This window comes from Malurus melanocephalus, unplaced genomic scaffold (genome assembly GCF_030028575.1).
Source record: "Malurus melanocephalus ecotype Western Australia unplaced genomic scaffold, MMel_1.1 scaffold_22, whole genome shotgun sequence".
Taxonomy (NCBI): domain Eukaryota; kingdom Metazoa; phylum Chordata; class Aves; order Passeriformes; family Maluridae; genus Malurus; species Malurus melanocephalus.
The window spans coordinates 1,895,008-1,911,667 of NW_026623254.1; the positions used below are offsets into that span (position 1 = coordinate 1,895,008).

At 49.8% G+C, this 16,660-nt stretch overlaps 1 protein-coding gene across 2 annotated transcripts in view; it reads right to left on the reverse strand.

Moving 5' to 3' along the window:
• Window positions 1–3,210: 3,210 nt before the first annotated feature.
• LOC130588980 (chromatin remodeling regulator CECR2) overlaps window positions 3,211–16,660 on the reverse strand; it is a 101,509-nt gene continuing 88,059 nt past the window's right edge. For both annotated transcript variants that reach the window (XM_057390042.1, XM_057390043.1), the window contains 5 exons: window positions 16,453–16,581; window positions 15,556–16,369; window positions 12,303–13,704; window positions 11,348–11,453; window positions 3,211–11,130 (listed from right to left, as the gene is read on the reverse strand). In XM_057390042.1, the coding sequence (XP_057246025.1) occupies window positions 11,125–11,130; window positions 11,348–11,453; window positions 12,303–13,704; window positions 15,556–16,369; window positions 16,453–16,581 (2,457 nt within the window). In that variant the 3' untranslated portion in view covers window positions 3,211–11,124. The remainder of the gene's footprint in view (window positions 11,131–11,347; window positions 11,454–12,302; window positions 13,705–15,555; window positions 16,370–16,452; window positions 16,582–16,660) is intronic.

Below are 16,660 nucleotides of genomic sequence, written 5' to 3' on the forward strand. Positions count from 1 at the left end.
CATTTGTGACAAGGGGGTGAACTTTTTATGATCCCTCCACCCTGACAGTCTCTTTGGGAAAGGAATTTTAAAAAGTGGCCAGGGAACATGAGGCTTCCGGGAGTTGACAGAAGAGAAGGGGTCAGCCCTGAAATGCTGCCTCAGGCCCATGGCAAGCCACTGCTCCTTCCCATCTCCTCCCTCTCCTCCAGCAAAACCTCTCTGTCTCTGTGCTGCTGGGCAAAGAGAGGGATCTTGGGAGTCCTCATTTGGGGACCAGCCTCGGGGCTCTTCTTATGGTCAGAACAAGTTCACTTTTTTTTTTTAGCACTTGGGATATTCATTTTGTCAGTGTRTAAATATCCAGACACCAACACTGCATCTCAGACTAAACTTATGGCTGGGAGCAAGGGGCTGAGCTACATTCTCACCAGGCAGGGATGTAAACTGCCTCACCAGACCAAWGACTTTTCTTTGCCTTCCTGTGCCCATGACTGCTCCACCAAGCAAAAACTGCAGCTTTGAGGGCTGGAGGAGATACAGCATGGTACCACCCTYCAAGAGATCCCCATCTGTTTGGAGATGTTGCATTTTACATCCCAATATGGGACAAAAATAAAAATTCTGAACTTACGAGTGCATTTATTTTTCCTAATACCAATAACTGAACATTCCTGCCATTTAGCCTGAAACYGAGTCTTCCTGAGCTACCCCGAATGCTCTAGTCTGCCTTTCTGGGCGAGGTAGTTTCTCCCATGCCAAAGTGTGGCTGGTGACTAATGGGAAAATTCAAGATGGAAACATTGCCTGCAAGATGCTATATTTTTTATAGTAATAGAAAAAAACAACCAACATCCACCCCCCAAAAAAGCTCAAAAAACAAAAAGCCAAAAAAACCCGCAACAAATCCCAAGCTCCAAAAAATCAGAAAACCACTGATGGTGCCAAAGACACTCTGGTTCTTCCCTCACCAGTAGGCATCCCCAAAAGATGCATCATCCTTCAGCTGTAGCAAAGCCTGCCTCGAGTGAGAGCTTTCTCCAACATCTGCCCCATCWTGGGAGTGAGTGGCTGCCATTTATTTCCATACTCAAACTGGGCACTGAACTGGTCTGTATTGAAATTGATTAATCAAATCCATCCCCAGTTCAAGCCTACATGAACAAGTAAGTTGTTTGGCTTGTTTTAGGAAAAAAAAATGGGTTTGGGAAGCATCCATGTTCTCAGGGAGAAGGAGGCTAGAGAGAGTTTAAAGCCTCTCTGCAAAGAGCYCAGGAAAGCTCCCTTTGTACAAGGCAGTGGGAGCAGCTTTGCCAATCCATGGAGATAAGGAAAGAAGAAAAGAATCAAGAACTGTGGATAGTAGTAGAAAAAGGTAGAAAAAAAAAAAAGGGGGCACGTGGCTCAGTTTGACACCGCCTGTTACACTCGGGATAGCATCATGTCAAGATTAGGACATGGCATTTCCTATAGCACAGATAAGCTTTGTCTTTGCCTGGGCTGCAAAGCAGCTCTAAAAGTAGCAACTCTCCATCTGCCCCTTCCCCAGGACTGGTTCCAATTAGTGTTGACTCCACTCTGTGCTGGCTTAGCCTCAGGATTAAAAATCTCCCCGTGCCAATCCCCTCTGACCCAAACACTTCTGGGACTGACAGGGCAACCAAATTCCTCCTCTTCCTAAATTGGACAGCTTGCTCTTGTCACCYCAAACTCTGACCCCTGTGGAAGGGAGAGGGGAAGGGGGGTACGTGACAGAGAGCAGCCTTTCATCCTCCCCAGGAACAAGGAGCCAAGGTCCTCAGAAGTCTTTGGAGCAGCTGCTGTGCTAGGAAGAGCCCTGCTAGGATGTTTGACTTTATCTGCCTCCCTTGGACAGCGGAGGCAGCTCTGACACCCATCTGGTGGGTTTGGGRTACTCAAGGTGTCAGGGTGCAGCAGATCACATCTCAGGCTCCTCCAAAGGCCCACGATGGGAAGTTGCCTACATGTGCTCCTCTGAGCTTCTCTGGCTCAGCCACTGAGTATGGAGTCCTGCATCATGGACAAATGTTTCCTGGGCATCTCTTTGCAGAGGCAGCTCTGGTGCTGAGAGCCAGGAGAGAGTGCTCAGCTTGGGAGCAGCCCCAGCCCCAGTGAGGATCCCACAGGAGGGGCAGATGGAGCCCATGGAGCAAGCAGGCTACACTGCAAGGCTGTTTTGGCAGGAGATGTGAGCGTCTGTTACCAGCCCTGGAGGAAAGAGAGAGAGATTTCACTGCATCTCCCCACTCCTGGGGAGGAGAGGGAAAGGGCTTGCAGCATGCACCTGGGAGCCTTCGTGCCCCCAGCCTTCTGTTGTTCAACCCCACATGCTCTGTTTGCTGGCAACAGCTTTTAAGGAAAATCGCCTTGATTTTGTCCTGATGCAAAAGCTGCAGAATCAGCAGAACGGAGCAAATTATTTATCCAGGGAGCAGCTGAGCGAGTGCAAGCTGCCTCCGTGCACCTACAGCAGGCACCTTCCAGCAGGAAACATACGGCCAGTTCCTGGCTTTGATGCCAAAACCCCTGTGAGGAAGAGCTGAGTTATCTTTCAACACCTGTCTGTTGGGAGGCAACCCCTGCCCTGTCTCACATGGGAGATTGAATAAACAGCAAACAGCAAAYGCCTTCTTGGGCCCAATAGGATTTGGACCACCACACAAAGGCTTTCCATTCCTCTAAACAGTACCTGAGGGCCATCATTAAATCAGCACAAAGGGGAATCACAAAGGCTACATCAGCTCCCCCTTCATAGCAGCATCACTCCATGGGCTTTACTCAGGGCAGTCACAAATTTCAAAGCAGAGAGGGTTCACATGGGTATGGAGGAACAGATGATGTGTGCCCCAAAAGCACGGGGGTCGGTGGGGAGAGAGGCAGGCTTTGCAGCACACCTGGGCTGCAGGAAAACCCACAGCCCACCAGGGACTTTGGAGGGAAAGTAGTGACACCATCTCATTTCCACAACTGGGTTGTTCACAGGCAGACAGCTGTGCTTCTGAACGGGAAATGATCCCGATGAGCTTTCCAGGTGCTCTCTTGTAAATGGATYACAGGTGCTACAATGGTGTCTGACTGCAGTCCCGGGCTTTGTCTCTCTGAAAAAAAGCCCTCTGTTATCCTCCCACCCCCATCCGCTTCCCCTTGCAAAGGAAGAGGCAGACCATCCAGGAGACAAGAAAACACACATACAGCACGGGTGATTGCTATTTTAAGAAYGTACTTTATACAAAATAACCAATTCATATGGAAATAAAATCTACAGACCTCCAAGGATCAAGATTTTAAAAAAGTTCTTAAAAAAAATTACCCAACACACAGTATTAAACTAACTATTGAGGTAACTGTCGCTCTTGGGGAACAAAGGTAATCAGCAGACCAAGACAAAATATACACAATATAAAAATAAATAGCATTCCCCTTTCCAGTATTGACCAGGAAAGTTCACACAACTTTGCAGCAGCAGGAGAGAGAAGAGGATCCCTGACACTGTGCTCTACAGGATGGGGAGGGAGGTGGGGGTTCCTGGGCTGCAGGTGATGGAGAGGTGAGAGGCTCACCCTGAGCCCCTGCTGGGGACAGAAGTGCTGGGATGAGCAACTCCAGCATCAACTCCTTCTTGAGCTGATAAATTGAGCCCATCCACTCCAACCTTTCATAAACAGCATGRGCAGCTCTTCAGCCCAGTTTGCTATGGAGTCAAGAAAGCCCATCCTCAAGTATTACATCCCAGCACCCAGGAAAATATGCCAGTGCAGAGTCCCACAGAGGTCCCATTTTCCCTGCTGAGGGACACAGGCAGAGGCATTTTCACAGCTTGGTGTGGGAGGTCTCTGCTGCAGCCTCAGCTCACCCTCCTGTCACCCTGGGGCAGCTGCAAGCTGTTGACAAGGGCCAGGCTTTTGCCCCCATGGCCATTAGACCCCTCCCCACCCAACAACAGAAAGCACAGCAACATAAGAACAGCCTCACCCAAAAAGAGAAAGACCCCCGTTTTCTCCTTGTGCCCCTGACAGATTACATTCTTTACAAACTTACAATAATACAGAAAACAACCCCAATGTTACCCAACTTCAGAAAAATGAATGGATGTAGTGGCATARGCTCCCCCACTACCTCCCCAGCAAAGCCAAGTGAAGCAGCAGTGGGTCACTCTCCTCCCCCTCATCCACCCCTCATTCTGTGGCAGCAACARCCACCCCTGTYCCAGTGTGCTCTGCTCTGTGGATGRGGCTCACCTTTACCCAACTGTTCCCTTCCCTCTCTGCCTTCCCAAACACAGAAGCAGCTACCAGCTCTCTCATAGCTACCCAAATCAACCCACCAGTCTCTGGGAAAGCAGGAACGTGGCATGATAAAAAAATGCAGGACCACAGAGAGCACTTCGCTTTCCCGCTGAAACTGGAATCCCCTGCAGTGTGTTCCATAGCCATCTACTCCCTAAAACAGTGCGGAAAGGTTAAAAGTTGCATTGCTGCACGTTATTATTGCTCAGAAAAAGATCAGGCAGCAGCATTCATTGATCCATCAAGGAGGAGAGACAAGAGTTTCCACAGTTGTACACAGTATATGCACAGGAATTTCTAACCTAAACCCCCCTGGAGGTAGACRTGCTGGGATCACGTGTGGGAGCCCTGCACTAGGACCAGGAGCAAATCCTTGTACTGGTAGATGGACACACACTGCTGTGCCAGGGTGGCAAACCCCAGGGCCACACGAGAGAACACTCGTGAGCCACTGAGGATGCCTCAGTTTCATGAGAATATATGCATTCTCCTCACCTGCTTCTGTGTGTGTGCAGAGGAGGCAGCTGGCAAGGTCAACCCTCTGCCCTTGTGCTCATGTGGGCAGTGAGCTTTCAGCTCTGCACTCACAGCCACCAACTGCAGCGAAGTCAGAACAAGGAAAGAGACTTGAAAGCTGGGAAGCAAGGAGAGGGGAGGTGTTGGCATATGATACAAAGCGGATCAGAGGACTTTCCAGACTAAGCTGAGGCCTGAGCTCCTGTAGCTGCCTGGCTGGTTTCAAAAAGGGAGATTGCTCCTCTGCTGTGCTCGTGTTTGAGTGCTCCAGGTGCCTGCGGGCCTCTCACTCATTTGCTGCTCAAAGGAGTCCCCCCAATGGCTCTCTCTGGTCTAACTTCATTCACAACAAGAGACTTGTGCTCACACAGAGTCAGTTCTGCTTTTATTTAGAAGCTATTCCACTTACTGCCTTTCTGCTAAGTGAGCCAAGTGTTTCCAAATAGAAGGGGCAAAGGACAGAGGGACYTTAGGCTTGAGTTGGTGAAAATCCCAATTAAGCCACAGTCCTAATTAAACCTTTGTCCCCTCTTTCCCTGGTAGATGTAGCTCTTGCTCTCTCCTGGATGCACTGTTCACTTTGATATCCACMTTTCAAAAAGAGGAAGACCTTTGCCAAAAGAAATCTAAGCCACTGCTGCAAACAAAGGAAAAAAGCCCTCAATCAATGCAAGAGCAGCCGTGTTGGATCTATAAAATGCTCCACGGTCTCTCAAATCCTGCATGTGAGCCAAAGCAAGACAGTAACTAAATGAGAAGGGCACAACACAGCTCTCTGCAAAGGTACACTTGGATGTTACTACTTTCAAACACATAAAACCCTGTCCTGAATCTCTCTGCCWGGGGGTGGACTGAGCCTTGCCCTGGTTGTCCCCAGGAGCAGCTATTGGGAGACAGCTGGAAATGGGTCCCTCCCCAGCTCTTTTTCAGAGCAGGAGGTGGGCAGAGTGAAACCCAGGACACRCAGCTCATTATGTGCCGGTTAAAAGCATTTTCCTTCCGCATGGGCGGCAGGGATCCTGCCCAACCCTGTGTGYTCACCCCCATCTGTATGTTAAACAGGTACAGATGGGGAGAGGCTGCCAGGTCAGTGCTGGAGATGCTTTCTGTTTCAGTGAGCACAGGCTCTTAAAGCTCTTCACATGGGCTGCAGCTGCAGCCCTCCTTGCACAGCCTGCTATCCCAATCCCAGCCCTGCAGAAAGGACATGACATTCACACACCTTCTCTGCAACCACCAGCACCACACTTGGAGTGAACAGGGATTCTGCAAGAGCAAACTCCTCTACTCCTCCACTGATGTAGCACAAYAAAAACCTTTCAAAGGGTTGCTCTGATTAAGTGCAGATCCAGTTGCATGGTTGCTCTGCAGCAAGAGGAACCGGGACCAACTAAACCATCACAGATTCCACTGTTGGTCTTCTCCAAGCCACCCTCTGGAATGACACTTCCCTGTCATTCACTTCAGCACCTTTTCTGAAATTCCACAGTGCATACAGCAACACAGTCTTCTCAGAAAAGGAGCAGAATGAAGCCATCAAGAACAAAGAAACATCTCTCTTGAACAGAGAGATGAACGAAAGCCTGACAGGGATCAGTGGGGAAAATAAAGAAAGGTTGTTTTCTAATTATACTTCCATTTTAAATGGAGAAGTGTTGGGGTGAGAACCTGCAGGGGAGCTGCCTCAGTCAGCAGAATGAAAGACAGCCTCTGTGACTTGCTTTCAGATAAGACATCATAAAGCTGATAGCTCTCCAAGACCCTGAGAAACCACACTTACAAAAATATACACAGGCGATTTGTTTCGGAAAGTCTGCATGGAAAAGGCATTTGGCAGACAAGAAACAATCAGAAGCTTCCAAGAAAAGTGTCTCCATGTACTTGAAAGTCACAAATCAAACCAGTTGGGCCTTGAAGCTTCAAATTTACTTTCCTCTTTTGTCCTCCTCGTTGCAGGCTGGTGCCTTGGATTGCCACTGAGTGGTTTGGTGGGTCACACCAWGGAATTTATAGACTGCAAACTGCAGCTAAACACAGCGAAAAGTCACTGTGAAGCCTCAGTGACTGCCCTTTCCAAATTACTTAGTTGAATTTCCAGGGCTTGTACTACCTAAGATGTCCAAAAATTCAGAGTCTCGGGGGAGTTTATACAGTGGCCTTTGCAAAGGCAACTTAACATCTCAGGAGCTTGGGAACACCACACCCCACTTTAGAAAGAGGAAGTGGTGGGGGAGAGCAAGAGACTAAAAAGGTAGAGCAGTATACAAAGCTCTTCCGAGATTATTGAAAATTTTTGTCATGCTTGAGCATGATCAACATCATAATTGTTCTATGYATTATATAATCTTGTTTAACATGAAATCCATAATTATTGCAAAACACGTCCTCCATACAGGAAAATAGCTACAGGAAATTTTGCAAAGCCACTAGCTCAGGATGCTTTCTGAGAAAGCACCAACTGGTAATGTACTACAACAATGCTGGGGGATGCACTAGAGTTTCTCTGTGCTGGGTTAAAATCACAGATTGAACCAGGCTGGAAGAGACCTTCAAGATCATCAAGTCCAACCTATGACCTAACACCTCCTCATTAATTTAAGAYAGTGGCACAAGTATGGCACTCAGAAGCCATGTTATTTCAAAATGCAGTTACACATCTGGCTGCAAGCCAACAAATGGCACGAAACACCATTCTGTACATAAAGAGATGCGATGCTGCTCTTCTAAATCCCTCAAACCTCTCTTTCACAGTATCTACAAAGCAGCATGGTTTGGAAATAATAAAATCCACATTATCTGCTTAAATTTCCATGGGTATTCCACCCCAGCAATCTTGTCCCAGGGCTGTAACCTCTGAGGAGAGGCAGTTTTCTGTGATTTGCTTAGACTGTMCCTAGCGAGATTGAACTCTGATTTTGAGGGCATCCCTAGATATTATAAGAGGGGGAAAAAAACCACAACCCTTTCTTATGATCTAAGCATTTGAAAGTCTGGAAACTCCAATCTAAGATTTCACAAGTATCTCTCCACCTCAGCATGTCCTGTCCTCAGGAAAGCCCAGCCGTAGTTTCCTGTATTCCATATTAGTACTTTTCTAATAGAAACCATCTGTCCTCACAACAGCAGCTTGYTAGCCACTTTAATAAACATTATTGACTACATCAAAAGCCATTTACCTAGAAACCCTCCCAAGAGGAGTCAGCTTCACTACTTGGTTTTGTGCAAGTCAAACCCCTCCCAGATTTGCATCAAGTCAGGTGAGGTTATCTAYCACTGTCTAACACTCCACTACGCTCTCCAGGCAGACCACAAGCAATTCTTGCCCTCCTTTAGCTGTGTCCAGTTTTGATCCAGGCTTGGTACTCATCCAGATACCATGAGCACTAGAACCATGTTTTCAGCACCTGTTCCAGCTGAACTGTGCTTCACCTTGCTTGGAGAGTTTTTAAAGCTTCTAAAAACCTCCTGTTCTGCAATGTGCCCAATGAGCTGAAGGAAAGGAACTTCAAATATTCAGCTGTCTGTGATACAGAAGACAGGYTGAAGTGTCTGGCAGGGCTTCTTTGCAGAATCTACATCCACATTTCTGGAATTTTCCATGYTTTGCTACACATTATATTTTCCAGTTCCTCATTTTTTAAATCTGCTATTTCAAATTATTTTTATATGTACAGTGAACTAAAGAGTGTTTGTCCCAGGTTTGTTGTCTTGAAGAGCAGATGTACTTGCACAATTTTTCATTAATATCTACTACTGCTACTGTACCTCTGCCCAGTGAAGGATCTAGACCTGCCTTTCGGAGCAGCTGAGGCCCCTCTGAAAAACCACTGCCAGTTGATGAGYTAAATTTGTCCTTGGAAGAGACATGACATAATGTTCTTGGCTGGGGAAAGCAGTTACCCATTTCTTTGTCAAAGGTCAACCTTTAGGATCATCTCTTCCAGTTTAGATCAAKCCACACAAGTGCTCCCTGACAGATGAATACAAATGAAGAAAACACACCAAAACCCTCACTCTTCCCCTTCCTAATCTAATGGCATCTGTAGATAGATACCAGAAGAAATTCACATTACATTGACAGATGTCCCAGGCAACTGACTGGYCTAAGCAGCCAGCAGCTATAGTTGACAGGCTGACTGCAGCAGTGGGTAAGAACTGCATCTGGAGTGCACTTGTGCAACTGCATGAAGAATTTTAACTCCTGTTAGGCTTGGAAAATACCTTGGCCCCACACAGCTCATCACAGGCAWAAGAGCTGTAGCAACAGAGCAGTGAGGCTCATTGGGCATTAACGTGGCAGTCCTTCCTTTTTCCAACTATTTCAGCAAAGAATATTTCTCATCTTTTAGGCTTTTTTATTATTCCAAAAGCTTAGGACAGAAGGAGCAATGGCTGAGCCAGATGCTACCTGCCATTYGCTTGAACAGCTTTGCCAGTGCATAGTAGATCTACACAGCAAGACAAAGGCAGTGTAGTCGTGCATCCTGGTGCAATCCAGCTGAAGATATGAGTGATGGCACAATGCAAGGCAAGAAAGCAGSCAGAAAAATTCTCCAGAAACCTGAAGACAATATCCCTCCTCTAGCTGGTAGCACTGACTAAAGGGCATGCTGCTCTGTCCTTCTCCTGCTAGCATGCTCTGTCTGACAGACTGGCACATCCTCTTTTTAACCACTGCCCTCTCCCAGTGCAGCCAGCACCCTGCCCACAAGGGCTACACTCCCATAAGGTTTTGCTGCCCAGTCTCATAGCTTAACTCACTGTTTTACTCCAGCTCCCTCTAGAATAATCAACTGCTYGTTAGCTTAGGATGTGAGTAAATGTAGGTGAAGTTCCTACAGAACTCACTTGAACACCAGTGGCTGTTCATGACTGGCACACAGGGGTTTCCCAGTGCAGTACTGCCACTGGTGACAGCCCCTGCAGACTGCACACAGAAGCTGCCACTGGCCCTGCAGGACCTGCTCTTGACAACAAAGTTAAACCAATTCGACTCCAGCAGGAAGCTCTCTTGTCCCTCAACTTCTGAGCCAATCGACCTCAATGACTGACTTTGAATGTTCGAGTGCTTTCCAATTCACYTGCAACTTGCAAATGCCAAATCCAACAAATGGCTCATACTGCAGTAATCCTGCCAGTCCCCCAAGGCAGCCTCTTGCTCTTCCTCCTCAGTGAGATTGCTCAGGAAGCTTGTGGCACTTTCTGCTTCACTGCTGCTAAGAAGTGAACATAGCCCAGGGTCAGTGAAAGAGGTGGGGACTTGGCTCCTCTTCTCAGGCAGCAGGGAAGTACAGATTTACACAGAATTTGTTCTACTGGAYAGGTGCTGTTCCACCCACAGCTGCACCGGTTTCACAAAAACAAATTTTAAGTTGACCAGTTATGCMATTTTCTGTTTTCTAGAGCACACATTTCTTCTATCAGAAAGGCAGGGAGAAGTGTACTGTATTAGCAGAAGGAACAATGCCATGGGTGTCCTGCCCTGGTTTCAATTCCTGGTCCCGGTTTCCTTGTTCCCTCATGATGACAGGAGCTGGAAGTACACTCAGGCCCTGGATCCAGAGGGGTGGAGGTGGGGGTGTGAGAGGAAGGAAGAAGAAGGCAAGAGAAAGAGGAGGACATGTTATGCTCCTGAGCAATTCCTGCTATTATGTCTACCAACCGTCGAGTCATGTCATGGCTGCAGAGGACAGGAAGGAGCACAGCAAGTCACACATTTCCTCGCCTCTCCCTGGTCCCCCCGAACCCTCACCCTATCCTGAAAGATTTCAGTGTGATATGATTGTAAACAGTTAACGATTCCTCCAGTGCTAAGCCCACTACAAGCTGGGCCCACCCTCCCCCCCATTATGTACAATACATTCACCAACAACAGAAATTTATTTAGAAAGGCAACAGGTTAAATTCTGTAAACTGGATCCAGCTCCAAAACACACACGTTAATACTACAAGTAAAATTTCATCATCGTCCTCTTCCACCCTGAAAAATATACCTGAGTTTAGCAGTCAATGAAAGTTTCCACCCCCACCCCCCACCCTCCCCACCCAAAAGATCCCTCAAACCCTGAATGAGACGCAGTCTCCGGTCACAGAAAGCCACGAGTTCGGGGTGCCCTGCGATGGCGAGCCAGCTGCTCGGCTGGCTGGGGCCCAGCACCGCTCCACGTTTCCAACACAAAAGCCAGCACAGCACCACGTTCCACAGACCCAGGAAGCTCCATGCTGCTCGGATGAGGGGAGGGTCGGAGCAAGGCCTGCCCCTCCTCTCCGTTGTCCATATCACGTGTGGCTTTCATCTTCATGAAGTCCTTCATTTCTTGGACTAGCTCTGGAAGAGGAAAAAAAGGAGTTGGAGGCTTTAAATGGCAGCTTTAGAAAGGAATAAACTCAAAATTGCATGCAACCTGGTCAAAGCTAACACTACTGATCTGCCCAAGTTCCCAGCTTCCTCCAGTTCTTTCCACTCTCATCAAACACCTCAATCCTTTAACCACTGGGAAGAGAAAGACTTGCATTTCAGCTCTGCTCTCTCTAGCAGTCCTTACTTGATCCAGAGGCAACGCTGACGGTTTTTGYGACGTCAAATCTTCACGGGACATGGTTGCTGTAGGCATCTTCGGGAAGGGTACTTGAGCCTGATGCATTTGCATTCTGGAGTCAGGTTGAATGGAGAGAGTTTTAGCACATGAATGACAGGAGCAAATCCCCACTCTTCGTTAAAACTACTTCACTGAAGGCATACATACATCATKACCACACAAGCATTTGTCTTGTGTATTCTGTCTGGCTTCACCCCACAACACAACTCTCAACCCATGCCACTCCCTCAATGGCTTAGCTCCAAGCCAAGTTCCCTGAATACTAGAACAAGGAAAGACTACCATGCTGTGATGATAACAAAACAGTAWCAGTTGAGGCACATTCATAAAAACTGAACATGGAATTTTTGGAGTAGCAGAATTTTCCACTAGGGAATAAAATGTGATATCCAGTTTCTGAAAAGTAATTTTCTCTGTTGGAAATTTGACACAGAGAGAAGGGACAAAGCAAGAGGAGGGAAAAAGAGAGCAACATTGAACATGTTATAACAAGAGGCAAACTTCCACTTTAGTCAGCAACTCTGTCCCACTATGAGCAAGATGAAATAAAACACTTGCRAAAAAAAAGGCAAGAGTCCCTGTGGTTAAGAGATGCTCAACCCTAGATAACACATTTACAAAACACTGTCAGGTGAAACAAAGCACTGGTGTGGGGATGGATGGGGCAGGCTAAGAGGTTCTCCATGACAGAGAGTGCTCCTTTTTTTAAGGAGATGCAATGAGACTCTCTTCATCTTAGCAGACCTCTTACTCCAGGAGTCTAAGAACCACCTGTTAGCCTTTCATCTTCACTTGTCATCTCCTTTGACTTCAAGCCATATCCTTTCAAGGATATCCAACACTTGGTCACCCRGACATCACCCCCTCCCACCTTGCCTTCTTGAAGAAAACACGATCTTACCCCGAGGGTCTATACAAGTCCTGGGGTGGCCCCCCCATGCCACCTCCACTGCCTCTCTGCTCCATCAGCAAGGCCTGGAAGTGACCCATGTTCTCCTCTTGGCAGCGGTACAGGGGGCCCTCCTGAGAGAGGCCGTTGGCCTGGCCAGAGGCTGGATGATGAGACAGGTGAGCATTCATGGGCGATCCGTACGTCCTGGGCTGGAAGTGGCTGGCAGGATGGCGGGATCCATAAGGAGAGCCAGTCTGTAGCATCACCCCATGGGGAGGGAAAGCCGACGGGCCGAATCCCATCCCTGCACCCAGGTGTGGTGGGGGGGCTCCATAGAGGAACTCTCCCGCAGCCACCGAGCTCTGCCTCTTAGTGGCCGCATTGTGGTTGTCCAAATCAAGAAACTCTTTGGGACTCTCTGGTCTTTCCTGGGACTCCTCGGACTTCTCATCTTCAGGCCCCAGCTCCTGCCCGTCGCTTGGAGAAACCTCTTTGGCACTTGCTACGTCCACGCGGTTGGGCGAGGCCAGGGCGGCGCTCAGTGCCTCGCAGCCCTGCAGGCTGGAGCCCCGCTCTGGGAAAGGGGGCCTGGCCAGGGTGGGGTGGGCGCTGGGGTGCCCGCTGGGGCTGGCCTGCGGGTGGAGAGGTCTCTGCCAGTCCGAGTAGCCCTGCGGGCAGCCGTAGTAGGGCGGTCGCTGGTAGTGGTGGTAGGAGGGTTGAGGCTGTGGCTGGTAAGGATACGGCATTCCCTGGGGAGGCCGATATCGTGGGAAGACGCCGGGGTGGGCACCACTTGGATGGAAACCCCGTGGGGGAAAATGCTGAGGATGGGAGGCAGGAGGAGGTGGCTTCCCCCCCATCATGGGGCTGAACCCCTGCAGGCCTGCGTTGATATGGTACCGCCCGGCTGAATTCGGGTACTCCAGACTGGACATGTAGAGAGGGTGAAACTGGTTGGGGGTGGCCCCCATGGAGGCGGCATCCATGCCAGGGAGGCCGGTGCCCTGCCCCATGCACGGCACGGCTGCTTCGGACAGAGCCTTTCCCCCACCACAGAGGGGTTTCTCCAGCAGGTTGGCAGCCAGCCCCTTCCCCTCAGGGCCGGCTGCTGGCCCCTCTCCCGCTGCCCCATTCTGAGGCAGGGGACCCCCTCTTTCAGAGGGGGGCACCAGGTCCCTCACGCAGCCTGGGTCACCGGCGTAGCCGCTCTCTGCTGACCACGCGCCTTTGCCCTGCCCTGCCTTCAGGTCGCCCTTCACACCGGGGCCGTCCCCCTCCCCATCCGGGGGCAAGGCGCGCCTCGTGCACTCCATGGGCAGTGGGGGCTTGGGGTGAGGTAGGAGTTTGCCGTAGGTCCCGTCAGGAATGCTGATGCACTGAGCCTTCTCATCCATGCCTGCTGGCGTCTCCACTGAAAAGAGAGGGAAGAGAGTCACACACCTGTTTAATCTTGGAAACTGGACCTCTCTGCCTGATACAGACACACACCCGCGCGTGCTCACCCAAAGCACTCATGCAAAAGAATAATTCCTGCCAGGTTAACCAGGTCTACGAAAGCAGCCTCTCAGCATCCTTTTCRATTGCTGACCCAAAGTTGCTGTGCAGCTGTGCCCAACAAGTCCCTAACATCTGGATGGAGGAAGCATTACACTTTTGTGCAAAATGGAAGAGATAAAGGAGTGACTTTTGACAGCCATGAAGGTCCTTCTGCTGGAAGTACTCCAAAAACCTACCCATCCTCTACTCAAACCTTCCGAGATCTTCAGCAATTTTGAAGTGCATTTTTGCAAATTTGGGTGACCTTTAATAGCTGCTTATTTCAAACGTGCTCTTTTAAAAACTGCTCATGAGGTTGCCTGTCTCTCTGAAAGATGGCACAGGGGAACACTGCAGTTTGCAAGCCACCACTAAGTCACAGCCCTTCTGGAATAACATAGCATTCATGTTGGTGTGACAGGTGTGCAGTGGCTGCTTAAAGGAGAGGCAGAGATKGGGTCCACACAACAGCAACATAAGGTGTTGGTGTAGTGGCAGCTTGATTTCAGGCTGCCTTACCCCTTCTGGTCATAGAATTACAGAATAGTTTGGGTTGGAAGGGACTTTAAAGATCACATAACTCCAACCCCTTTGCTATGGAGAAGGATACCTTCCACCAGACCAGACTGTTCAAAGCCCCATCCAGCCAGGTCTTGAACACTGCTGGGGATGGGGCWTCCACAGCTTCTCTGGGCAATCTGTGCCARTAAATCTGCTCACAGTAAAGAATTTGTTCTTAACATTGAATTTAAGCCCACCCTCCACAAACSCYATTTGCCCACAGCTTGGGCAGAAGCACTGCCACACCCCAAGATGCTGCAGAGCTGATCACAGCCATATTTTAACCAACTGTGGTTCGGAGATGAGACTACTCTGTYCTGCAATCACTCAGCACTCCCCTGTCTCTGTTCTATATCCAGCAAGCTAAATTATGATAACTTTTAAGCAATGCCACACAAGGAAAGAGTTTCCTCTTAGTGCAAGGCACACAAGGGATTGATAAAAGATACAAGGGTTTTGATCTCCAGTTTACCATCTAGATTTAATGAAAAAGAATTTTTTGATCTCTGAATTTTTTTGATCTCTACTTTAGGTTTTATTTTTAAGGTTCTTTTTTTTTTAAAATTATCTGTAGTTTACCAGATAGAACAAATGAAATTCAACCAGAAAGAAACTGGTGAGAGCACGCATGACATGCTGCCATTCCACCTGAACTGATACAGCTGCTCAGGAGCTTTTGGGCAGTGCTGATGTGTGAAGATTTTAAGATGTTGAGAGCTCATAAGGCAGATGTGCACTTCAGAGGAGAAGCCATTCTGACACACACTCAAAGGAGTATATTTAAGACATCTATTCACATAACATCTCCTCTCCTTACCTAACTCTCTGCAGATCCAATTTCTATATTAACTCCAGGTGAGCTCAAGAAGCATCACAGCCTATGCTTTGCATTTGCACCCTGTGGCAAACTGGAAACTTGCAGGTAAAGCTGGGACAGAGGGAACCTCTGGCAGGCTACAGTGAAACAAAACAGTCCTAGAAAAATCTAAGCAATGCCAGGAGTAGAAAATACATTCCAATTTAATTTAAAAAAAAAAAAAAAAGATGTGTAAAACTGTGTTCGCTCCAAGTATTTAATCAAGATTTGAATTATTTTCTGAGAGGCGGAGGCAACAGATGCAGGCAGGGAAGTTCAAGTGCTGTCAGTGGACACTGAAGGCATTACCTGGGTTGCTGTCCATGTCCATGGTCTGGCCGGTTGGATCCTGCGAGCTCCCGTTTCCCACAGCTGGTTTTGGGGGCTGGCCGGTGGAGGCGGCGTGAGCCAGCTGGGGGAAGGGCCCGGGGAGGTGCGGCGGGGGYGGCTGGCGAGGGTGGTAAGGCACACCCGGCGGGCACACGCGGGAGGACAGCTGCTGCATGGCGATCATCTCCGGGCTGTCCAGCATGGAGTCCCCGCCCTGGCACCCTCTTTGAACCTGAGGCGGTCCCCCAAACAGAGCGGCCGGCGGCTGTGGCATCCTCTGGCCGGCGGCTTTCCCGGGCGGTCGCATATACCCTGAGGGAGGCACCCCGTGAGGTAGGAAATTGGACTGCTCGCTCCACTGGCTGGGAGGCAGTGGTGGCCTCGTGGCCCGGGGGTCCATCATATGACCCAGGACACGGGGCTGCAGCGTGGGCCCCGGCCCCATGGGCGCTTTCTCCTCTGGCCCCATGGCGGCCTGGCCCCCCACAGCGGGGCCGTGGCTGCCATTCCACAGGGCCGGATGCGCGCGGTTCAGGTACTTGTAGGGCCGGTACATGTGCCCCGGGGGCACCTCYGAGCCCTCGGGCGGCTTCCCGGGGGGCCCGTTGTGCCGTGGCGGGAGGAAGSCCTGCTGGAACTGGGCCGGTGGGTAGACGGCGTCGGGCGGGGGGCGCCCCAGCTGCAGGGAGACCGGCCGGGGGCCCAGCCCGGCCACGTGGGCCGGTGCCGTGCATGTCTGCTTCTCTGGAGTGCCCAGCCGGTGCCCGCGGTGMTCGCTCAGTCCCAGGGCCGGCTGCRGAGACAGGGAGGGGTCTCAGTGAGAGCCATCACACCCATGGGGCCCGGTGTGCCCAGCCCTCGGTGAGAGTGCCTTACCTGCATGGCAAAGTGCTGGTGCTGCTGGACTGGGTCTCCGGGATGGGGCTCAGGMACTCGCGGAGAGCCGTACAGTTTTGTGGGATCAGATCCACGCAGAGGACCAAACGTTCCTGGCACTGCTGGTCTCTGGGGGATGGGTAGAGGTGCAGGGGAGAGAAATAAAACAATTTGTGAAGTGTAAAAAAGCAGTAGAAATACTGCAGGT